Source organism: Sesamum indicum, linkage group LG1 (assembly GCF_026168435.1).
Source record: "Sesamum indicum cultivar Baizhima isolate 11 linkage group LG1, ASM2616843v1, whole genome shotgun sequence".
Classification (NCBI taxonomy): Eukaryota; Viridiplantae; Streptophyta; class Magnoliopsida; order Lamiales; family Pedaliaceae; genus Sesamum; species Sesamum indicum.
Window position 1 is genome coordinate 12,971,363 of NC_142657.1, and position 24,764 is coordinate 12,996,126.

Sequence of the window (24,764 nt, forward strand, 5' to 3'; positions counted from 1 at the left end):
GCTTATATTTAAATGTGATCAACCGTTATTTCCAGAGATGTCGCTAGAAGAATCATTGCTTTTAACTGTAGTTAATTACTATGGTTAAAAATAAAAAATCATGAACATATACTAATTAACTACGGCTCTGTAACAACTATTAGTCATTGTTTCTGTAAACGAGGTCAAAACATTTATTACAATTAAGAAATGATAAATATTTTGACTAAAAGTAAAACAGAGGAAATTTTGATTAACCATTATTAAAACTTAAATTTTCATATCGATTTGTTCTGACCGTGATAGATAATATCAATTCCGTGCTGTTTTTAAACTGTAACAAATTTTCCATAACTCAAAAGCAATAATCTGATCTTTATGTCCACCTGCAATTCTAAAAACTAAATTACTTTTGTGGAAACCAATTGTGCTAAACTGAGTTTTTGTATTATCAATTTTCTAAAAATTGGACCAAAACACACAATTGGGGCCTTACTTATGTTACTCTGGTCAGTGAGACATGCAAGAAGTATGCTTCAAAAATCATCTAAGGCTGAGTTTGCATATTGCTCAGCAAATTTCAAGCTGAGGATACTGATTTTAACTTTCTGCATGATTTTATAAAGGGGCTCACTGCAATAACATCAGCTACAGAAGCCCTATGATTCAACAAGATCCAAGAATTGGAGAAGGGCTTTTCTTCTCATACTTACAGAAAGAATCGCCGGTAGGAAGCTATACGGAAATGGATTTAAGCCATCGAATCAGTCTCAAAAGAGTTATCTTCGAACCTCCATGCTGCTGTCAACTCTTTGAACCTGTAAGAAAGTGCAGGTTATTGCCAGTTTCTCGATCAACCCTCTAAGAGAAGATACATTCGAAATGTATGATGGGTCAAGGTTTAGATAAGTTGAGGCATTTCCAGCATTTCCAGGTTGGTCCAGAACATGTCATCTTTTTACACTGCTTGGCTTTTTAACAAGCTCAGCAACATACTACCTAAGGTAGGTAACTTGTTTTGTCTAGGGAAAACATGAATTTACTGTCATTTATTGCCATGATGCCAAACGTCTCGTTGCATCTCTGAAAGCAGCCTAACTGGTTATGGTGAAATATGACATGCTACCATCCAACATTGACCAGGAAGGATCTTGGACATCCTTATATAGTTTGAGATCCCTCTTCTTTAGTAATCGATTTTCAAGAGATGGATATAAGCCCATGACAAAGTGGTACAAGCCCATTGTGTGTGAGTGACTGAGATAGGCCCTGGGGGGCAAATACCACACGGGCATGCGCAGATTAGGTGCGGAAAATATCATGCTGCCATGAATATTGGTTAGGGAAGGATTCCTAGAACTTCTTATATCCACATAGTAAATACTTAAATGCAGTTCAACTACAAGCAGCTATTAATTAAAAAACTATTGAACAAGGCTCACCAATGGTAAGTTATTCAGTTTTACCTCTAACCCGAGGAAAGAAGGTGCCACTGACTCTTCCTAAACGATCTCTGATATGTTTAGTGTTGGAAACCAACATACTTTTAACGTCAGCCAAATCTACTATGTTCTCTGTCCAACTTCCCATCTTGAAGCCGGGAAAAGATGTAGATGCACTTTGTTCTACGTCGGACATGTGAGGTATAATGTCACCAAAGCCATCTCCTGCACGACTTCTCTTCCCAAGTAGAAGTCCAGCTCGAGCAACGTCCAATGCACCTCTTCTCGTGACAGTAAAAGCTAACGCAAAAAATCAAATATTACGGAAATCTTGCATGAAATTAGCAGTCGGCATGGAACAAATAAAAATGACGACAATTTTCTGAAATATACCACTATGAGGGACTTCTAAAAGATAATTGGCTGGAAGACCAATGCCAAAACCGAGCAAAGTAATCCCAACACTAAATCCAGCACCACAGCCGGCTCCAACATAACCGATTACCTCAGGTCCAAAGCCAGGGCCCCATCCTACGCCACAACCAATCCCTACTCCAATGCCCCAAAAGGCTCCGTATGTCGGATGAACTGGATTCCACCTCTCGTATCTCCTGAAAATACTCTTTATGATCATTACCACCTGGATTAGAAAGAAAGAATGAAGATACAGTTCATAACAATTGGCCGCAAATATACAGACTAGTGTTGTATTCAAACAATGAAGGACAAGTTTGCTGCAGGTCCGAAGACCAATATACTTCAAGAGTCAGGACAATAGTTTCAATATTTAATAACTCTAGTTCATATGATTACTGAACCATGGAAACTTTTTTCACCTCGTCATTCCCATATTGTGTGATAAAGTTTCCAGTATGCGGAAGCAATTAAGCACAACAAGAGAAAGAAAAGGACCAATGAAAGAAAGGAACTGAGGGTTCAACTTTTTGCCCTTTTAGCCAAAACTCATTGGACATAACCCAATTTGCTCACCACAGCTCTAACAATACGTTAAGAATTAAGTCTAGTCTTTGTTGGATCAAGGATTATATGGCGGCAACCACCAGTCTAAAATACGCCCACATGAAGTAATGAGTTTTTCTCCGTGAGGTCCTGTTTGTGGCAGTCAAGCTAGAGATTTAACCCACGATGTTCGGATCAACTTTTCCTGCAGACTTGAGAAGTTAAACGAATTGACAACTTATTCATCAAATATTCACTCATTGATTCTACTGAAGATTGGACACAAAATGTATTTCATCTATTACTCCTACTTACATACTTAAGTCATCCTAAAACGCAGAAAATTTCTAACTTTTAACAGTTCCATGAATAATCCATTTCCCTTCTACAAAAACGAAGAATAATCGTATACAGCACACATTACATTACTGTGGTGCTTCCATGCAGCAAACCTGCTCACTTCAGTAAAAAATAGTTGAATACAGGAAAAAAAATGCCCAATACTAGATAATCAAATCCACACCAAAGCTGCATAGCAAGCTCAAATGCATGTAAATAAACAGCGCATGTAGAGATACAAATTCACATGCAACATACATACGCAATCTCACAGACATGCCGACAGCAAGCATGAAGAACTAAAAGAAAACTAAAATCAAAATCCAATCAAATTCCGACCAAAAAACACACAATCACACGCAGAACTATGTGCAAGAACTAGGGAAAAAAAATAACTGGAAAATCTCGCACTATTGAAATTCATTCGTGATTTCAGCATACTAAATTTAAAAATGAAAATCAATTTCAAAACTAAACCTGGAAATCGTTTCTTGCGGTTGAACAGAGCGAGTGTAAGCTTCGAGTTTTCAAGTGCCACCTCAAAATTTGAAACGGATAACTATGCGCTGTATTTATATGGACAACCTCCGGGTTTGGGCCGGGTTAGGCCCACTTATATTCGGATCTTGAAATTGGTATACAGCCCATTTCTACGAGAAACTCGGAAGGCCCATGATTATATTTACTAGATTTCTAGCCCTTTTTTTATTTATTTTTTGATAGAAGCAGTAAAAAATATTTCAATAAACTGAATAATACATATCAGTCCATCTATAGCAAAAAATTAGGAAATAAATTACAATAAATTCACATAAAATGATATAAGTATCTGCACGTCCTATATTAATAAATTCCTTAAGCTTAATTGTATTTTTTGATCCGTAATTATGATAATTTGACGTTTTTATCCAATAACTTATTAGAATTTGTAACATGGTCCCCGTATATTTTATTATTTCGCGAATTCTGAACAGATTTGGCCCTACTTGCCAGATTTATTCCAAAATGGCTTGAAACTAGCATGCGCACACACATAACTGTACAAAAAAATGAGATAAATAATCTTATTAGCTGATCTTGAATTGTTTTCTTTGCATCAGAACAACATTAATCAGCCAACAAGATGTTAATTTGCCCCACCTTGAAGCAGTCACGTGAGTAGCTACCACACGCTACTTTCCAACCATCTGACAAGAAATCCGACAAACAAGAAAGAAATTCAGTCAAATCTGTTCTGAATTCGCGAAATCAGAAAACGTACATGACCAAATTACAACTCTAACAGATTTGCAGGGCTAAAAATACAATCAAACCCAAACCTTCGTGCCAATAACATTATTATATTTTAGTTGTATATAGGAAAGAGAAAAATAAGTCAAAGCAATTCACCCCCCCCACCCACCCCATGCATATATAGTTTATTATTAGAATAGTAAGAGACGTGGAGTTTGATGAAGTACGAGTTTGTAGGATCACCACATGTCACTTTATTATATATATATATATATATATATATAAACAAATGATATTTGTATAACAGGTGAAATTAAGACCCTTAATTATTAATTTTTGTGGATGGGGAAGGAAAATTATGCATCATTATCAATAGGAGAAGCATACGAGAATGGAGATCCGAGAGTTGGTCTGCTGGGACAACCTAGTGGAAAGCAGTTCGAGTACTACGTGAAGTACAATCCCCCTCCCCCAACACCATGGCCTACATCTCACACTGGATGGGGTTGGGGACATGCGCCATTTCAAGAACACCACTCCCAAGATATCCATCGCCGCCGCTCACCATCACACCCTGCAATATGATCCACCCATACAAATTTCCCACCTTTTTATGATGTAGTCCTAAAATATTACGTAATTACAAATATTTTTTCGTTTTGTTTGGAAAATTATAAATATGTATGTAGCTCATAGACGTTGAGGTTGAAATTACAATTATTTATTTACTTTTCTTGAGAGATCGAAAGTACTATTTTACCTTTGCTGTTTTTATTGTTTTATGCTAGTCATTGTGGCATGTTATTTCTATGTGCGTATAATACGTAAGTTTTCACAATTTAAAATATATTATAAATAAGAAAAAAATGTATAAATTAATACATTACATAATAAAAAGAAAGAAAATAATTTATAAATTAATGTAAATTGCATGGCATTTTTTACTTTATAAAAAATTGATACGACGGTGTCATTAACCGCCGTTTGTGAGTATGGGAGGGATTTTCTTTTTATATTAGTATAGATGGCGTCTGAGAAAATATTTAATATATATATATACATATATATGTGAGGGTGGGTAAAGTAAATATCCGTTATTGTGCAACAAAAATTTGATGAAAATTTAATGGAGCCTAACGGAATGACTCATTGTTAGATGGGCCGTTAAAAAGAGTGGGTATATATTTATAATTTTACGAACAACGAGGATGTATTTATAATTGTGTCAAATATCATAGGACATGATTGTGACTTACCTCATATTTAATTATAAAAGGTTTTCATATTAGATTGTAAAGGAAAATATATTTATTTTATATGTATATAACATCCGTTCTATAATAATACATTTCCATTTAAAATACCAATTATTATGTCAACAATGCCAATATTTCAATGAAGGTTTTTTTAAAAAATAATATGAAATTTAATAATTCTTGTTCCAATTTTCTTTCAATTATTAATTTAATTTGTCAATTTTATTCTATCCTAACGTTGTCAGCGAATTTAAACTTCATGATTTTAGGTTACTCCTTTGACTAATTTTTAATTGGAGTTGTGGATGATATTTAAAAATAATTATTAGACTTTTTCATTAATATTTAATTTATTATTTTAGAATGATCAGTCTATAATTTTTATTATAAATTTGCGTCGCATTTTGTATTGGATCGCATGTATAATAACAAAAAAATATGGATAAATTATATCGACATCTCGTTAATTAATTTACGCCTAATTATACGAATATTTCCTGTCATTTGCAATATTATACGTATATTTTTTAGGTTTAGTTGTAATTGCAAGTACACGCTCTATTTAATGACTAGATTTTACCAAAACACCCCTTCAAAGGGTATAAGGGCATGAAATGTTTGTATAATTAAGATTAACTTCAAGGGTATGGTTGTAATTTACCTAAAAAAAATTAGCTTCAATTTGCAATAAACAATATGAACTGTAGAAAAATTAGCTTCGGTTAAAATATGTGGACTGCGAAATTGCAGCAAAATTTTGCAATGTTTCCAAGAGTTTTGACTGATGAAATATTTCGTGGGTAATTATTATTATTATGTTTATTATTATTATTATTAGGATAATTTACAACAACTTTATTTGGAATTTGATATAATTATGAATACTCCCTCGTTGTTTGAAAAATTACAAATACCTCCTGATGTTTAATGAAATTATGTAATTCTTAGATGGAGGTATGAAATTGTCAACTTTGTTCTTATTGTATTTCTAAAACCAAAATTAAGAATTTGTTAGAAAAAAAAAAAGGATGAAGTGGATGGAAAAATTTTAAAACTTATAAAGAAATTATCACGTAGTTAATAAAAAATATTTAAAAAAATTTTAAAATAAATATAATTATAATTCTTAATTTACAAGGACATTTTAGTCAGTTTATCACAAAAAATAGATAAAAACCTAACGTATCGGGCTAATTGTTAGAGGACAGTTGAAATGAGGAGGATACTGATAATTTTTTAAACAACGAGGAGGTATTCATAATTATGTCAAACTTCAGGGACAACCATCGTAATTTACCATTGTAATAAATAACAAAACATAAGACAGAATAGCGACGCATTTTCTATCAGGCTATTATCCAAATTCTAAACACGGAAACTACAACTATAGATGTAAGATTATAGCGTACGATGAAATTTGTACAACCTGTCCTCGCAACAACCTACGGCGAGTAGGCGACTTTTGTTGGAAACAACCCTCGGGTAGTTTCGCTCCCGCCACAAATGATAGACGAATGATGGCAGAACAACTCTATTTGCAGCATTTATGAGATGCTGAAAATTTTTACTGGTCCGAAGAAAAATAGGGGTGGTATAGAAATGGTCAAATGTATACTATTTTGTGTCGATTATTTTGAACGTGTTTATCAATACTATGACAAGTAAACGTTGACTGACCTTTTAGGAAACCCCCCCCCCCCCCAAAAAAAAAAAAAAGATCATGCAAGATATTTTTTTGGGATTTTTTATATTTTGTTTGACTGATTAAAAATACATTGGTTGACTGAGGGGAAATTGTTATAGACTCCAGCAGCTCTTTTGACTATCCCGACTGATTTAGACGGCGCCAATTTCACCTACCATTGTCGTGTGGTGGAATGATTGTACTTAAAATCGTCAAAAAAAAAAAAAAAAAAAAACAGTAAATATGTAAATGGTTTAAATTGTAAGATCAAAAGTGGTTTCGATCTAAAGTTTTATGATTAAAAATGCAATTTTATATTATAATTATTCCTAACACGTTAATGTGTTTGATTTTTTTTGTTTTTTTAGACACTCAGGATTCGAACTCAATGCATTTAATCAGAGATTTTGAGCCAAACTCAGACAATGAGTTTTGTGTTAAATTCAACCTATATTGAATCTGTATTGTTTGAAGTTTACCAAGTGCGGAAGGCACGTTAGGGAAAAATTCAAGAATCCTCCGTGATATTGGAAATGTTAAAAAAAAAAATTGAGAAAAATAAAATATCAATTATACCTCCTATGTTATAAAAAAAACATTCAAAAAACCCCTGAGGTCAGATTAATTAGGGGGCTGTGTGAGTTGTTGTTCATAACATAAGGATAATTTTTTATATTTAAATTTTTTACAGAGTGCTTTTTTTTTATTTTTTCGTATCATATTTAACTCCATTATGTAATATTCGAAGACGTTCTAATTTAACGATGTTGTTGAAATATTAAAATCGTAAAAATTTTATAATTGTTATTTGTTATTCAGTATCGATTGATAGTTGTTGATTATTTATATTCACCAAGTAAATAATATATACAATTGATTTGGAGAAAAAAAAATGATAAAAGAAGAGGAAATTTCATTTCAAGAAGTCAATGCTACTCAGAGAAGACTTCCTCATCTATGCACTTTTAGACTCTCATCCATTTCTCTTTACCTCCCACCTCAATTCCTTCCTCAAATTCATCAAGCATAGACATGTGGGAGAGAACAAAACACACCACCAACCTAATCTCAATATGTGTTTTCCTGTGTTTCTTGTTAGGAAATCCATGTTTGTGCATTGGAGGAGACACACTCTCAAGAGGTCAATCCCTGTCAGGAACCCAAACCTTAATCTCCAAAGATGGAATCTTTGAGCTGGGATTCTTCACACCAGGTTCAAGTTCTTCCCAGAACACCTACCTAGGAATTTGGTACAAAGACTTCCCTGAAAGAACTACAGTTTGGGTTGCAAACAGGGAGACACCATTGAGACAAGATTCTACATTAGAAATTGCTCAAAATGGCAACCTAGTATTGATGTCTCATGATTCTGATGCTGTCTGGTCAACAAATTTGATATCAACTTTACCAGATACTGTTGAAGCAGTGCTTCTTGATAGTGGGAATCTCATCTTGAGAGATGGGCCGAGTCCAAGTACTGTGTTTTGGCAGAGTTTTGATCATCCTACTGATACATGGCTGCCTGGAGCGTCTCTTGGTTTTGACAAGATCACCGGCAGAGCTCAACGTCTTGTTTCGTGGAAAAACGCAGACGATCCTTCCCCCGGGATGTTTTCTGTGGAGATGTCTCAAGATCAAGTGTTTCAATTCTTCTTACGGTGGAATATGTCGACGACGTATTGGAGAAGTGGAGCTTGGAATGGGATTGTGTTTGGATCAGTTCCTGAAATAAGTTACCTCACAAGTTTCAGCTTTGTTTCGTCTGAACGTTCGACTTACTACAATTATACTGTCCTGAACAGGGCAGTGCTGTCCATGTTTGTGATCAATGCATTAGGTGAGTTTGAGCAGCGCACGTCTCTACGCAGCCACCATTCGTGGAGTCCTACGTATGTTCTGCCTAAGAATCAGAGCGATATCTTCGCCTTTTGTGGGGCGTTTGGGGTCTTTGCTGGGAGCACTTCAAATCCCTGCACGTGTTTACACGGATTCACCCAAACAAGGCCTAATGATTGGTCCGCTGGGTGTTCCAGGACGACCCTTGTGCAGTGTGGCAACAGTAATTCAACTCAGGGCGAGAAGTATGGATTCATGGAAGTTCCTGACACTACGTTGCCAGCGAATCCGACAGCTCATCCTGCACGAAATTCTAGAGGTTGTGAGTTGGCATGCCGACAGAGTTGCTCATGCACAGCCTATGCATTTAATGGTAGTGGATGTTCTGTTTGGGAAGGGGATTTGTTTGATACACGGAATGTCTCAAGCAATCAGGACAATAAACAACGTCTGTACATCAAACTTGCGAATTCTGACCTTCCGGTCGATAAAGGTTGTTGCTACAATTGTTTTTTCTTTTCTTGCAAGATATGTCAGAAGGATTTTCGTGTCTCGTACTAAACAGCATGTTCAGGGAAATGGAAGAAGATGTTGGTGGTGATTGTTGCGGTTCTCGTTTCGTCGTTTGTAATCGTTTCTGGAGGCTTTCTGGGCTGCTTCTACACAAGGAGAACAAAACAGAAAGGTTCAAATAAAATAGCCTATAGCACTGTTCTATTTAGCCGACAGTTTTTACAACGATTCTCTTGCATTATACGCGACATTGTCTGAAGTTTGAACTGAATTTGATACTAACATTGTTTCCAGAAGTGAAAAAGGAGTCAGGGGAGGATCTTTTGTCGTTTGATTTTAACAGTAGTGTTCAGCCAAACGACAATGGAACTGTTTTGAGGCATAGAAATCACGCGGATTTTGATCTGCCAATGTTTAGTTATGCAAGTGTTTGTGCAGCAACAGACAACTTTTCACCTGAGAACAAGCTTGGAGAGGGAGGATTTGGACCAGTTTACAAGGTACTATAATTATAATACATTAGTATTCTACAAGTTTGAATTAGTACTCTGCTAAAAGTTTTGTGGGCTTATGAGAATTTGTTTCCACATTTCAGTTTCCTAATCAAATGAGTGTTATTCTTCAGTTTTTCATGATTCTTGGACAGTATTATGCAGGTTCATTTTTAACGTTAACTTCTCTGCTTCGGACAGGGAAAACTACTAAACGGACAAGAAATAGCCCTGAAGAGGTTGTCCAAGAAATCAGGACAAGGTGTCGAAGAATTCAGAAACGAAATCCTGCTAATAGCAAAACTGCAGCACCGGAACCTTGTACGTCTACTAGGTTGCTGCATCGACCCGGACGAGAGCATACTGATCTACGAGTACATGCCCAACAAGAGTCTCGATTTCTTCCTCTTTGGTCAGTTGGAGGTGTTATAAATTGTAGCACTAACTTACATTTGGTAAATGTATCCAACTTCTTTCAGTACATGATCACAGTAAGTGTTGGTTGAAAAGTGTGTGAATGATGTGTAGGTTCAGACAAGGAAGTGATTCTAGATTGGACAACACGGGCTCGTATCGTTGAAGGGATCGCCCAAGGGCTGCTCTATCTCCACGAATACTCAAGAGTGCGCATTATCCATAGGGACTTGAAGGCGAGCAACATTCTCCTAGACGAGGAAATGAACCCCAAGATATCAGACTTTGGGTTGGCGCGTATTTTTGGAGGCAATGATTCGCGGACTTACACAAAGCGAATCGTCGGGACGTTGTAAGTAAAAACGGCCGATCATGTTAGAGACATTACAAGATTAAATGATTTCTGTAGTCATTTAACATGGTACTTAGACGAGCACTTTCAACTGTTAAGTACATATAATGAAACTGAAATAGAGCTTTGTCTGAAATACATTTGTAGTGGCTATATGGCTCCTGAGTACGCGTTGCAAGGGCTGTTCTCGATACAGTCCGATGTTTTCAGCTTCGGAGTTTTAGTTCTTGAGATTGTTAGTGGCAAGAGGAACACTGGTTTTTATCTCACGGACACCCTCAATCTTCTTGGACATGTAAGCAACATTCTTGCTATTATATGTCGACCAGAATTGTTCTTAAATTACCATTTTATTAATTGCACAACCAAATTGTCAAGCTTAATTTCGATTGGACCAAAACTGCCACCTCCTAAGCTCACGGGACTAAAATCGCAATTTTCTCATTATATGTCTCATCTAATTTTTATTTCTTGCATTCTAGTTCAGTAATTCCTCATACATTGGTAAGTGTAAGGTGTTTACTGATATTTGCAGGCATGGGAGCTGTGGGTTTCGGGCAGAGGAGCGGAGCTGGTGGATCCAGCGGTGGGCTGTTCTCCAGCTTCTGCGGCGCTGAGGTACATCAACGTCGGACTTCTGTGCGTGCAAGAAAACCCCAACGACCGACCAAACATGTCTAGTGTCATTTCCATGCTTAGCAGTGAGCTAAGTACACCTCTTCCTGCACCAAAACAGCCTGCATTCTCTACCACGACAGCCGTCAGCTCAGCTTCAGTAGTAAACATTAGTGCTGGCAAGTACTCTGTCAATGGCTTAACTGTCTCTGCCCTTCAGCCCAGATGATGATGCCTCTGAACCCTGACCTCCTCATTACGTTGTTTCTGATCAATCTTGAGGGAGAAATTACACGTTTAGTCTCATGGGATAAAGGTTCCACACTTTAGTATCAAAATGATGTTACATTCAGTCCTAACCCTTACGAAATTTTCAAAATAATTTTCGAATTGGAAAAACTCGATACATTTATACCCATAAAACAAAGGGTTAAAAGCGTTTAACCCTCTATGCTATATATGCGACTAAAAGTATAATTTAATTTGCATGATTTTGTACATATACATATAATAATATTCTTTAGAGTGGTGGTGGTGGATTTTTTGGTGTTGAATTTGAATATTGATGAGGTGAAAAAATGTGCCAACTTAATTTTTCCCCTCTTGATCATTGTACGGAGAACAAGTAATTATTGAATTATTCTTTTTATTATTAAAAGAGCTAATAACACTAGCATCCAATTTTATTATTTTTTTTCCTTATTATTTGAGCTCATATTAATTGGAGGAGATAGAATGACGTTTTTGCCCCTTATTTTTGAGAAAATGTAATCAAATTAATTAATCCAAAAAATAAATATTCACATTAATTAATATAGTGACAATAATATTGAGTGATATAACTTATATATTATTCTTCCAATTCGGAATATTGGGAATGGGCCTTACTTGTCAAGATGTTGGAATGGACCCATAATGAGAGGCCCTTGATTAAGCCTTTATGTAATTAAGGCATCAAATTGTGGATTGGCGAAGTTGAATCCATATGAATTATCGATCGTTCAAATAAATATAATAGCGTCATTGGTCCCCTTCGAGTCCTAGCAGTCGACAGGACTTGGCTTCGATCTATGGCTATTAGTCTATTAAGTTTAAGGTTTTGAACTTATCTTGTTCGTTGAAAAATAATAATAATCGAAATTTATATTAGCTTGTTTAAAAACTAATTCTTCAACGTCCACATTTTTAGACTCTTTCTACTAGTTAGAACCGCACAAAGTTTGCTATCTTGTGATTTTCTCAACATCAAATTATAATTATTTTCGAAATTCCTCTTGCTTTTATGTTTTTTATTACTCTATTTTCGACCAATTTGTTTCTTCTGATAGTTATGTAATTCTTTTTTTATTAGATAAAATAAAAGGGTTAATTACACTTTAGACCCTTTTTTGTCAGCATTTGGACAGAAAATGCTGATATTAGCAAAAAGAAATGCATAAATTTTTAATTTTGCCATTCATTTAATGTTACCATGTATCTTTTTTTTATTATAAAAGATAAGTGTAATATATATATGGAGTAAGGGTAACATCATTATATTTTTTCTTTTATAAGTACAAAAATATTATATTTGAGTGTTAAATAAGGGATAAAATTATAAATTTATATAATTTTTTGCCAACGCCAATATTTTTTATCCAAACTCTAACAAAAGGGTGTCAGGTCAAGGTGCACAGTGGGTCAGGTCAGTCCAGGATAGGCACGAACCAGCCCAAAAAAATTTGGCCCAAGATCGGTCCTATATTGTTCATGGCCGATCTTGGCCTTCTAAGTGGGTTCTAATTGGGTTCATTTTTAAACCTAGGCCCAGCCTATGGAGCAGCCCAATTGAGACCTAACTAGCCCAAATCAGGCTCGCATCAAGCCTGAATGTTTAACAAGCTTACAATTATAAACTTAGATGATAATAAATTTAAAAAGAATTTAAAATAAATTTTTGTACTAAAAATTTAGAAGTAGAACAATAAAGATAAAAGTTTTTAGAGTTGAAAAGTATAAAAAAAAACTATTAGAATAATCAATTTAAAAAAATAAAATAAATATTATATATCACGCATTATTTAAAAAAAAAAAAAAAAAGCCCAAACGTTGGAAAAAGGGGCACCTATAGGAACATCTCTACTGACGAACCATTTCAATAGTACGGGTGCTATCATGCCACGAGGCACGACCATGGAAGGCCCGACCTTGGTCCTGGGCCATTTTTTATTGGTTCAATTTGATATTAAATTGATTAGCCCAACTCGATCCACTGCACATTTTAAGTATAAATTAATTAAAAATAAAAAATTTATTTATCATACAATAATTCTATTATAAATTAATTAAAAAATAAATATAAATTTTTATTCAATTTTTTTTTTAAGCATCATTCTTTATTAACCCATGGTCTTCTTTAACAAGGGAAGGGGGAGTATTGAAGTGATGGTTGCCCAAAAAGGAAGCAAATAATCAAAGCAATGAATAATTCTTGGGAATAGGGAAAGAATTGAGATTGAGATTGAGATCTGAGTAACTAACTTTACAGATTGATCATCACCAAATGTCTTTTTTCTAATCACTTTTCCTCCTTTCTTACCACTTACAATTTGCTTAGCTTACAACTACCAACATTCCAAACCTAATTGGAACAAACCCTACTCTTTCACACTTTCTCTTTATGCCTTCATTGTTTTTGTCTTAGATTTTGTGGGTCTTTCTTTTTTTTTTCCCCCCTTTCTTTTTATAGAAAATGGTGCCTCCTCCCAAATCAAATTGAAATTCAAGAAACATAGGCATATAATCACGTCTATCCTGTAATAACAAAAAACTACAACGGATAGTATGATTCAATTGTCCCATAAAGAAAATTCTACTGGTACTCGACGTGTTGAGTTTAACTTTTAGGATAAATTATGTTAGCATTTTTTGAGATTAAGTCTAAATATAGCAAACGAAATTATTTGTAAAATTGTGGATATGACCCTTGACAGGTGTTAGTGTAATATACCTCGTGAAGTATTTGTACAAAACCTTTGTTATTAAATAGGAGGTGTGTTTGTTATTACAACATTAAATTACGCAAATGATACGGCGTGTTTATGTGTTTGGAGTTTTTGGACTTATTTTCACGGAGTGTTAATATAATTTATTTTAGATTTTATGTAGATTTAATATGAATTTAAAAAAAAAACAAGAAAAAGTGATTTGATTGGTCAAATGAAAATGTAAGAGGCATTAATTAGCCAATCAACTTTGAATTAAAGGTTGCCTCTAGTCAAGACAGCATTATGGTCCCATATGCCCACAACTTATGTACTTAAAATCACTGAATTATTAAGACAAACAGTGTGTTTGCTGCTGCTGCTGCTATATATATATATATATATATATGTGTGTGTGTGTGTTCCACATTATTGGGCACGCCCGTTTGGCAAATCTTCAAAAGAAGCAAATAAAGAAAGAAAAGATGTGGGAATAATGTAAAAGTTCTCTCTCACTGATCATTTGATTGATTTGAATGTGATGGATTTTGAACTCAAATTTTGCTTCCAAACAGCTGCAGATGGCAAAAAGAGACATCATCATAGATAGATGGAATGGCTTTGGACCTTGACTATGCTTTTCTTGCACCATCAAGATCCTCACAACTGACAAAACCACATCATATTTATAGTTCAAAGCCCTCGTCGCCACATGTTGAATGCCCCATTCGTTAAATGTCCACACAAATAAAAAAATCAGGACGTCAATTGAATTGGATGCAACACGTTCGATCCATTATTGACCGTAAAGCTAAAGCCTTCATCGCCACTAGCCGGATGCCAATTTATTAAAATGCCCCGACAAATAGAAAAAATCAAGACGTTAACTGGATTGAACGTAACACGTTCGACCCACATTTGTCGACCATAAAGATCAATCCTTCATTGCCACAAGTTGAATGCACATCCGTTAAATTGATTTTCAGACAAGCAGAAAAAATTATGAGTAAACTAGACACATCATAACACATTTGATCCACTATTGATCGCTGAAGCCCTCATCCCCACATGTTGAATGCCCAATCCTGAGAATGTTTAGACAAGCAGAAATAATCAGGAAGTAGTAGCGTAACAAATTCGACCAACTGTTGACCATAACAGCTCAAGCCCTCATCACCACATGTCGAATGCCCATTCGTGAGACTGTCCAGAAAACCACAAAAAATCATTACGTAAATCAGACTGAGCGCAACATTCGACTCACTGCTGACCGTTTTGAATTATAAATTCCTGCAATCCAATAAAAACAACATGCCATTTCAAATATTGTTTTAAAATAAGATTCTTATAAGTTACGAAAAACAATCGACGAGTTAAATTAATTTTCATATTCTTTTTCCTTATATATAAATTTAACTTTTGGACACATGAGACCATGATCCAAAGTTGATGGCAAAGTGAGGGGAATAAGAATGCTTGTGTTGCATTATGTCTACAATGTACATTCATTTTCATCAGGAGACAAGAGCTGCTAAACACCTGAGCTATCCAAATTGGAAGACATCTCTGTCCAAGGATTTGCAACCACTCAACTGTACTCAACCCTGCAATTCTTCTGCAAGTCCCAAATATGAATTAATTATTTGACCTAATTATATCACATTTTCCTCCTTTTTTTTTTTTTTTGAATTTTTTTGACATATCTACACCTTAATTTTTAGGGTTTGTCGTTTTGTAATTTGATAATGTTGTACAGGTGTTCTAATTATTTTTCTTTTTTTATACAAGATATTCCAAATAAATAAAATTAAAGCAAACCTAATTAATTAATTAGAAACATCAAATCAAGATTTGATTGTCCATAACTCCTATTATTGTGATTTATTATTTAAGGTCGAGTGTCGTCGTACTCGCAATATATATTCAAATTATTGCAAAAGATATTTGGTGGGTTTAAATTGAAGAAAATAATATTTTATTATAATTAAAAATTAAAAATTATAATTTATACTGATTAATTACGACAGTTCCACTGTTATTACCCATTGTTTTAGTAAGAGATGCCAAAATATTTGTTACATCTAAAAAACTGTAGCAAATATTTTGGCCTTATACAACATCATGATAAATGTTGATCGATCGTTGTCAAAATTTAAATTTTATCATCGATTTTATCTAATCGTGATAAATAGTATTGATTTATTATAATTTTTTTTAAACTGTAGTGGTTTACAGTGAAGAGAATAATAATTTTTTTTTGGTATTGACTGACGTGTCTGTCGATTCTTGTTTTGTTAGACTTTGATTTTGTCGCGCAACTACAGAAACACTGACGAGTATGTGGTGCAAATGCAATCCTCCTTGACAGATGTATGAGGTGTTTGTATCGCGCTTATCTTCCCATTCTATCTATACAAACCTATTTTCTCATTTTATCGAGAAACAACAAAAAAATGACAGCACATGATTTGTCAGTATTAAAAAAAAATTCTAACACAAATTGAATTTAATCGCATATAGATTAATTTTATAATAAATATAATATATTTACAGTAAAATTAATATACAATTTAAAAAAATAATTAATTACATCGTAAATATATTATAGTTACATTTATAATTAATTTGGTAAGAATTTTTCATTAATCAATTGCTCAAGTAAAGAGAAATTGCCATTAATCCACCTGCATCAAATTAAGTTCCAATCACAACATCACACGTGTCAGCCTCAGAACATACCTGGCAGCACCCACAGCATCAGATCGACAGCTGGGCCCCTCTTGTCCACCTCAATCAACACAAATCTCGCAATAGAACTGCGAATGTCCATAGCATAACGATGCTCCTGCAGCAAGGTACAATGTATAGAAACACAAGGTACAACCCGTTAGATAACGACAGGAGATGACGGCGTCACATCGCTCTCTATATATACATGTAAATACCCCTTCTCAGACTCTGATCTCTTCCCTTGTCTCCATCCCTCATTTTCTCTCACACGCAGAGATCGATACATACACACACATACATACATATACGTAATGTGTATATATTTGTATATACCTATACCTATTCGTTTTTCCTATAAAAAGTGGTAAACTCACCAACCGAGAATCCGACACTTTCCGAGTTTAGAAGGAAGAAGAGCTCCGACACCGCCGCCGCTGCCGCTTCTCGCCGGAGAATATTCTCTTCTAGGTGCCTTCAGAGAGATAATGTTTTCCACCGCTCATTGAGAGATTCAATCTCATTGGTCGGAGCTGTGAGAGTACTTATTCGAGAAAATTCGCGGAATTCTTACATTTGTTCGGTCAATCTGAGAAAGGTTTCTCAAGTTGTCTCCGAAGATTCATTCTTAATTAAGGTAAGAAAAAGAAATTTTACTTGATCGCACTGAATTAGTCAGTTATATTACATTTATTATGTTATTGGTTAATTATCTGTTTTTCTTTTTAAACTTATATCATTTATCATGATATTATTTGAAAAAAAAATCCTATTTATTTTATTTTTTCCATTAATGGTAAAGAAAAAAGGTATTTCAAGATTATCGGATGAGTTCTTACAGTACATTTGTTTTTTTGAATTTTTTGTGTTAAAGTTATGACGAAATAGAGACAGAGGGAGAGAGAGAAGTTTACAAAAGGTAGGGTGGCTACTGGGCTAGGTAAGTCACAATCAGTTATTGTGAAAAGTGCTGGTTTTGATTTTTCCGTTCGTTTGTTTGTCTGAATATGCATTCACCGACCGCTTTCACAGTTCCGACAACTTCTGCATTCACTTCTCAACCATATTCGTTTCTCCATCCCCTTTGTCATAACAAATATATATATATTGATCTTAACCTTACTGCAATCCTACGATGCCGTCATAATTCTCACCACCCAATCGTAAAAGTAGATTTTAAATATTTTCTTTATTTTCAAGGATAAACATCATCCTTAATTTAAGGTTGTACCTTCCGATGACCATCATCGTACAGTAATTACTTGGATTTTGAGGAGGAAAAAAAAAGGGACTTATAAAAAATGATTGTGGTACGCGGAAGGATTCACAAAGTACTTGTTTGTGTACGTACCTTAAAGCAGTGTGTACGTATCGCATGCAACTTTTGCTTTATACTTACCGTATATACACCTGACTATACTCTCTTTTCCATACCTAAATTTTTTTGCCGGATCAGGTTTGATCCGTATTAAATCAATCACAAAATAAGTGTTATTTGTTATATAATTAATTATTTTTTTACATAACAAATATATTGCATTTATCATATAATTAATTCAAATTTGATCGAATCGGGTCAAATTTATTTATTTTGATCCCAAGTGCTTTTCTCTTCTCTTTTTTATATTTTTATATCGCCCTTCTTGTCTTTTAATAATGTTGAAAAGGTATAGAAAATTATAATTATTTGGCTTATATTTATTTATGTAAAATATATTGTTAAATCATTAGTACGAAAAATCAATATTACTAGCGATTTGCCACGGGCAAACAAAATTGATATAAAAACTTAAATTTTGACAACAATTAATCGACATTGTCATGATTTTATAAATGGTCAAAATATTTATCATAATTTATATATAATTAATGTTTTTTATTCGTTTGCAGAAATGATAGCTATAATTAGTAAATTGGCATTTTTTTTAATTTTGTGTATGAAATTTATATTGTTCGTATATTTTAAAAAAATATTTTATCTATAATTAAAGTATAATACAGAGCAATATTAACTTGCAAAAAGTTCTAACTGATGTTTTCATTTTATTTTTTTTTTTAATTTTGGTAAAAATTTATTGAAATTTCTGAAACTTTGGTCTGTAGTGTCGGGTAACAACAGAACATAAAGCAAAATCAAATTTAAATAAATAAGTAAAATACTCAAAGAGGCATTTATATTTTGAAATAAATTAAAGATATGAAATGTTAATAATTGAAATTCTAAATAATTAAGCATTGATTGCACATTAAGCAATGGGCTAATTACCATCTAATTAATCTTTACTTGAAAATAATTATTATCATTTCTCGTTCAAATTAGAATCAATAATTTTACTTAATTTGCAGGTCAAGAAAAGAATATATATATATATATATATATATATAGAAAGAAGGAAAAGACAAAGAGTGTAGAAGAGACGCAGGTGGTAAGAAAAAGATGCTGACATGTATTACGTGCTCGAAGCAAAGAATGGAGGACGGAGAGGAAGCCCCGCGTGGCACTCCCAATACTAAAGACGCCGTCAAAAGTCTCACTACACAGGTTCCATTCCTACCCCCACCCCACCCCAGCAATTTGTTTTGTATCTATAGGTGCTGTATATACATTCATTCTACATGGTTAGTACGTGGTATTTTTCGTTTGCTTGTTTGTTCTTGGACACAAACAAAGTACTACCACTGCTCTATTTCTTCCCCGACATCTAATGGTGGGGCTCCCTCCTAGAACACTTTTGTGGGGCCCGTTGGAAATGTGAATCTTGATTTTTACTGTTTGATCCGGGCTATGGCTTTTGTCCGAAAAGAAAATGTTTGGGCAAAATGGTCTTTCTTTGTATCCATGAGAGACAAGACAACCCCTTTCTTTTGCTAAGCAAGCAAAGAATCTTAACAAATTAAGACTTACTTTTCTCTGTGTTTTGGTTCTTTCAGTTTTGCTAAAATTTGTTATTATAAAATAATAATGTCTTTTATTTACATTTAAATACATATATATATAATTTGTATGATTTATATATTTATTATATATATTAAGTGGGATACAAGATGTAATAACATTTCACAATAGAATATTCGAACCGTCATTCTGACATTCCAACTCACATGAAAATATCTTTCTTGCATTATTTCAATTTCCCTCCTCTAATTTGAACCAAACATACTCATTCGTAGGAAGAGCACTATTCATCAACTTCCTACTCTATTTACACATGATGTTCTATTACGGGGACTAGGTTGATGTAGTAAAGATATTGCTGTTCCACACTTTGGATCATGTGTCCAAACCTTGGTCACAACATGTTTGCTCATTTCCCTTGACCCATCTCCTTTTGCAATTTGTCACATGATGTTGATTGTCATGAAAAAACATCTCTGTGTCTATATTTGCTATACAATGACATTCCAAATACTGTAACGAAAATTTAGTCCCATGATGTCTAATTTTTATTGCTAGATATTGTTTAATGAATGGACCATATACACTCGTATGAATGTTACCTTAGCACATCATAAATCATCCTTCGGACATCTTTTCCATCATTTCTTTGCTTTTTACCTATTTGGGGAAAAGCAATTGTTAGTCGAGTCTTCTTGTAATGGCCCACCATTGAATTCCTGTCTTCCGATTTGTTTGGAATTAGGTAGAACTATAGATATGGATGCAAATGAGTTAACGGCAATAACCTTAATTTCTGCGAGTTAATACAATTACTGATTGTATTTCTTTTTCTTTTGAAATTACAAAATAAATTTCAGTTTAAAAAAGAACCTATGTCAAGGAAAATTTTGATAATTTTAAAAAAGGCGGAGAAGTATGATAAATAATTATACTATTTTTTTTTAATAGAGAAATCATCGTAATTAACAGCTAATCAAATGCTTTGGACTGCAAGAGGCTGTTTTTGGACAGCAGGCAGCCTTTGTCTTAAACGCAGAGCTGTCCATCACTTCACCAATTCTAAGTGGGAATAATTGGTAGGATTCGTAACATGAGAGGACATTGACACTTGCTTTCCAGACTGCAAATGCTGAAGTACCAGGTTGCAAGGGGGGCCTGGGGCAAAAGAACCACATTGTCTGCTTTTACATTATGTTTTCAGATGACAGTTCATAGACACTTATATTTGATTGAAACAAAGAGCTTTGGTAATATATAAGGTCGTGTTGACAAGAAATCCACATGTCGGAAATTGGGCAGAAAGGCATAGTGAGTGCTAAAAGAATTCTGAGTTCTCTTATCACGACAGCAAATTACAAAAGAAGCCCTTGCCAACAAAAATGTATGAATGCTAAAAGTGAATATGTATGTGAAAATTAGGCCAGAATGTAAGGTTGTGTTCTTGGTATTTCAAGATTGTGGAATTTCTCAGACATAGAGGAGCGCATGACAATTAACATCGACTGTTGCATATTTGTTTCCTTATTACACATGTACGACAGAGGTCACGTTTCCTATGTTTCAATCCTAAGAAGATTTTGCTCAATGAGCAGATCAAGGACATGGCACTGAAGGTCTCAGGAGGATCCAAGTGCAAACCTGGTCCGACAGATGGTAGTTTTAAAATAAGCCAAAGATGTTATCCCGAGTTTGAGACGACCTCAGAGGGGGTGCCATACCCCTATGTCCAACCAGGAAGCTCAAGCTCAACTCCAGCCGTGGATTATACGAGCACCGGTCGTCGTCCTCCTCGGCCGGACTCAAGGTTTCCTATGTTTGGTGGCGACCGGACCCCCGGTGGACGAGAATCAATCTCATCTCAATTCGACGACATCATGCTAGAAAGCGAAGATGAACCAAAAGAGTGGACAGCACAAGTTGAGCCTGGCGTTCAAATTACGTTTGTGTCGCTCCCTCGTGGTGGAAATGATCTTAAACGCATCCGTTTCAGGTACATATTAAGGGTTAATGTTTTAAGAAAGCAGCCATTCAGGTTGATCTTCTATTGCATGGCACAAACGTGATCAGACAAATATGTTGCTCTAGTGGCCATAACTTGTCAGTTTTATGTTGGATGCACTTAGCCTAATTAGACATACATTTGTTTCTTGATTTGATGTACTCTTGAATTTGGATTGATTTCAATCCGAGGTTGTCCTGAATTGATCTATCTGTTTGTGAAGCCGGGAGATGTTTGATAAGTGGGAAGCTCAGAGATGGTGGGGTGAGAATTTCGATAGAATAATGGAGCTGTACAATGTCCAGAAATTCAGTCAGCAAGTTATGGATACTCCAGGGAGATCCGAGGATGGAGTAAGTTGCATTTTACTTCAAGTTATAGCAAGCTTTAACTGACCATACATGTAAACTAATACAAAGCTCTTCACTTGCTACTACTGCAGCGAGACTCGATCTATTCAAGGCTAGGATCGGTCAGGGAAAGCCCTCGGATGACTCCAAGGTACAGACCTTCCGGATACTTCCCACCGGAAAGCAGCAACCATTATTACAATGCCGGGTCAAGTACCTACACATCTGGTGGTCCAAAGCGTGAAATGTCATACATGGAACCATCAAGGACAACAACCTCGTCCCGGGACGAGGCTTCAGTTTCCATCAGCAATGCAAGCGACATTGAGTCAGAGTGGATCGAAGAAGACGAACCTGGCGTTTACATTACCATCAGACAACTTGTTGATGGAACTAGGGAGCTTCGACGTGTCAGGTTCAGGTAATCTCCGCAGCAGCAATGACGAGCATCGGTTTTCCTACAGCCTAGGCCTCAAATCAGAGCCCTTTCGTCTTTACTAAGTGCCAGAGCTTTGCGGATGTTAATATGTTTGCATTTGTTTGTTTTTGTTACAGCCGAGAGAGATTTGGGGAGGTGAACGCGAAGCAGTGGTGGGAAACTAACAGGGATAGAATACAAGCCCAGTATCTTTGCTAGTAAATCAGAGGCAGTTGATGCTGCAGATTCCTCTGGATAACTTCATTCGGACAGTATTATCTAACTACAGAAATTTCAGCATACAAGTGTTCCAAGTTGAAGGGGCAGAATTCCAGGCAGGGCTTTCGTCTTCACATGCTTTCTTACTAGGAATTTTTTCAGTCTATACCATGTTCATGTTTTGGAAATTATATTTATTATTTTAGGCCTGTTTGTTTCTTTGTTAGTAAAAACAATTCTTGGTTGACATTTTCATGGTTTTCTCGGTGGTGTTCTTGTTTAGGAAAAAGAGCAACTACCTTATTCTATGTATTGAGGTATTAAAAGTAGGATATAAAACTATGTGGATGTAAAATGTTTATGTAATGAGAAGAACTGACTGTGAAGAATTCTAACATGTACTCCACGAAGCCAAAGACCAAGTTGCTAATCTTGTTCAAGAACCGAAACAAATTAAGAAATGTTTATGGTAATGATGAGTAAAGGCTGCTTCTTATAAAAGTGCAATAAACAGGAGACTGATATCAAATGCATGACCCCAGAGTAATATGACTAAATTCAAGGTAACTTAACTTCACCTCATCGACCACTTTTCCCAAGGCCAAATGTGACTTTCTAATCCTATCATATATTTTTCTGTCAGAAGCTTCGGACCAGGCACGGATATAAAACTATATTAATGCATACAAAGTATCCGATAATATTTGCTCAAGGCTATCAGCTGTTGGATGACACTTCAGAAATGTCTTGGACATTACGGCATGCAAATTCAGTGGCTTATAAACTCTCCTGCTGTCACTGGCCGCACCTTAATTAAGACGATTGGCAATAATTTGTGGAGAACGTGCGGGCAACTAGGGGATGTTGGCCAGCACGTAGGTGCGCAAACAGTTATCGAGCAGAGACTCTTATCGTTTGGGGATTGCAAAACTGTTTCAATGGCGAGATCCTAGGTGTGTTTGAAACACCTCCAAGATGTTTCAGAGTTAGACGGTTCTGATTGTGCAGGAAACAACGATGATGTTTGAAGTCTACCAGTGCAGTGGCGTGGATGATCGTATGGGATCAAAACACTAGAGTTATGATTTAAAAGTTGTAGGCTACGCAACCGTTCAAGCGCACGTGATTTGGACGTCAGACGAGTGAGATGCGAAAAGGTGCACTCCTCTGCCATTTCAATGTTGGAACAAGAAAAAATATTTTTAAGCCTATTATATAGGGAGGCATGCAATGGTAACCTCCAACCAGCTTTCCCTGTGCACGATGGCACTAAATGAGCATTCTCTTGGGGGCATGTGAGGGTCTTCAAGAGCCAGCTCTAGGCATCTCAAACGAGTGTTTAGAATTCATAAAATGTTAGGGTCAGGACGACCTATGTTAAGCAAAAGCAACCGAGAGGTTCCATGTGACGCGCAGGGTTGACTTGCGGGCTGCAGGAAATTAGGGGCAACACCTCTCATACGAAGATCGAGACAAACACTCTAATGCCTTGTGATCTAACTCGTAGCATGCCCTATTTGGTTCTAGCCGTACACATGGGTCCTTTGCCCAAGATAAGTGGTCAAGGACGCCGCCGCAATGTAGGCAAATTTTGAAGCTACGCCAAAAGACAAGTAGACATGACGTATGGGATCAATGAGAGACGTTGGCATATAGAATGGGCCTCAGACTTATGAAGCGGTCCTACTCGATCAAGGCATTGAAGACGGCCACGACGAAGGTATGCGCCGCCGGTGCGCCAAGTGAGCGTTGGACTTAAGAGGTGCATTGCGGGCTAACGGAGTCTGTAATGTCAAGGCGGAGCGAAAATGCTCCTTGCCATCGAGGGATGCGTTAGCAGGTATCGAGATTATGGGTAAGACGCATGGCGGCAGACTAGTTCGTTAGGGCCGACCTCAAGAACACGCAAAGACTGCACCTACAACCTCAACAAACATAAGCATTTTGAATAGGCAAGTGCATGAGCACGAGGTGCAACACAAGTTCAAATGTCGTGCTAGACAACTTCAATGTCAAAACACGAGATGGACAGTCAGTTAGACTCGAGATGTACTAAGACTGATCAGGGTTGGATG

The 24,764-nt window shown here is 35.6% G+C and overlaps 3 protein-coding genes across 6 annotated transcripts; 2 read left to right on the forward strand and 1 right to left on the reverse strand.

Annotated features, from left to right (window-relative positions):
• Positions 1-511: 511 nt before the first annotated feature.
• LOC105159574 (Putative membrane lipoprotein) lies at positions 512-3,320 on the reverse strand. 3 transcript variants are annotated; one of them, XM_088880414.1, is made up of 5 exons: positions 3,198-3,257; positions 2,412-2,586; positions 1,815-2,061; positions 1,446-1,721; positions 512-797 (listed from the first exon to the last, which is right to left on the reverse strand). In XM_088880414.1, the coding sequence occupies exons 3-5, from the start codon at positions 2,053-2,055 to the stop codon at positions 784-786; spliced, it is 531 nt and encodes a 176-aa protein (XP_088736540.1). In that variant the 5' UTR covers positions 2,056-2,061; positions 2,412-2,586; positions 3,198-3,257; the 3' UTR covers positions 512-783. The 3 variants fall into 3 exon arrangements, with proteins under 3 accessions (XP_088736540.1, XP_088736543.1, XP_011074990.1); XM_088880417.1 differs by having other exon boundaries at positions 2,412-2,593; positions 3,198-3,244; XM_011076688.3 differs by lacking the exon at positions 2,412-2,586 and having other exon boundaries at positions 3,198-3,320.
• A 4,493-nt stretch (positions 3,321-7,813) lies between these two features.
• On the forward strand, positions 7,814-11,803 carry LOC105161829 (G-type lectin S-receptor-like serine/threonine-protein kinase At4g27290). The gene is made up of 7 exons (XM_020697412.2): positions 7,814-9,222; positions 9,304-9,414; positions 9,537-9,742; positions 9,935-10,145; positions 10,262-10,499; positions 10,647-10,794; positions 11,035-11,803. Exons 1-7 carry the CDS (start codon positions 7,926-7,928, stop codon positions 11,341-11,343), a joined length of 2,520 nt encoding a protein of 839 aa, XP_020553071.1. The 5' UTR covers positions 7,814-7,925; the 3' UTR covers positions 11,344-11,803.
• A 5,225-nt stretch (positions 11,804-17,028) lies between these two features.
• On the forward strand, positions 17,029-23,078 carry LOC105159606 (protein Brevis radix-like 1). Of its 2 annotated transcripts, XM_011076723.3 has the most exons (7): positions 17,029-17,441; positions 17,679-17,744; positions 19,151-19,346; positions 21,296-21,693; positions 21,926-22,055; positions 22,145-22,473; positions 22,608-23,078. In XM_011076723.3, the coding sequence occupies exons 3-7, from the start codon at positions 19,242-19,244 to the stop codon at positions 22,687-22,689; spliced, it is 1,044 nt and encodes a 347-aa protein (XP_011075025.1). In that variant the 5' UTR covers positions 17,029-17,441; positions 17,679-17,744; positions 19,151-19,241; the 3' UTR covers positions 22,690-23,078. The 2 variants fall into 2 exon arrangements, with proteins under 2 accessions (XP_011075025.1, XP_088734994.1); XM_088878868.1 differs by lacking the exon at positions 17,679-17,744.
• The last annotated feature ends 1,686 nt before the right edge of the window (positions 23,079-24,764 follow it).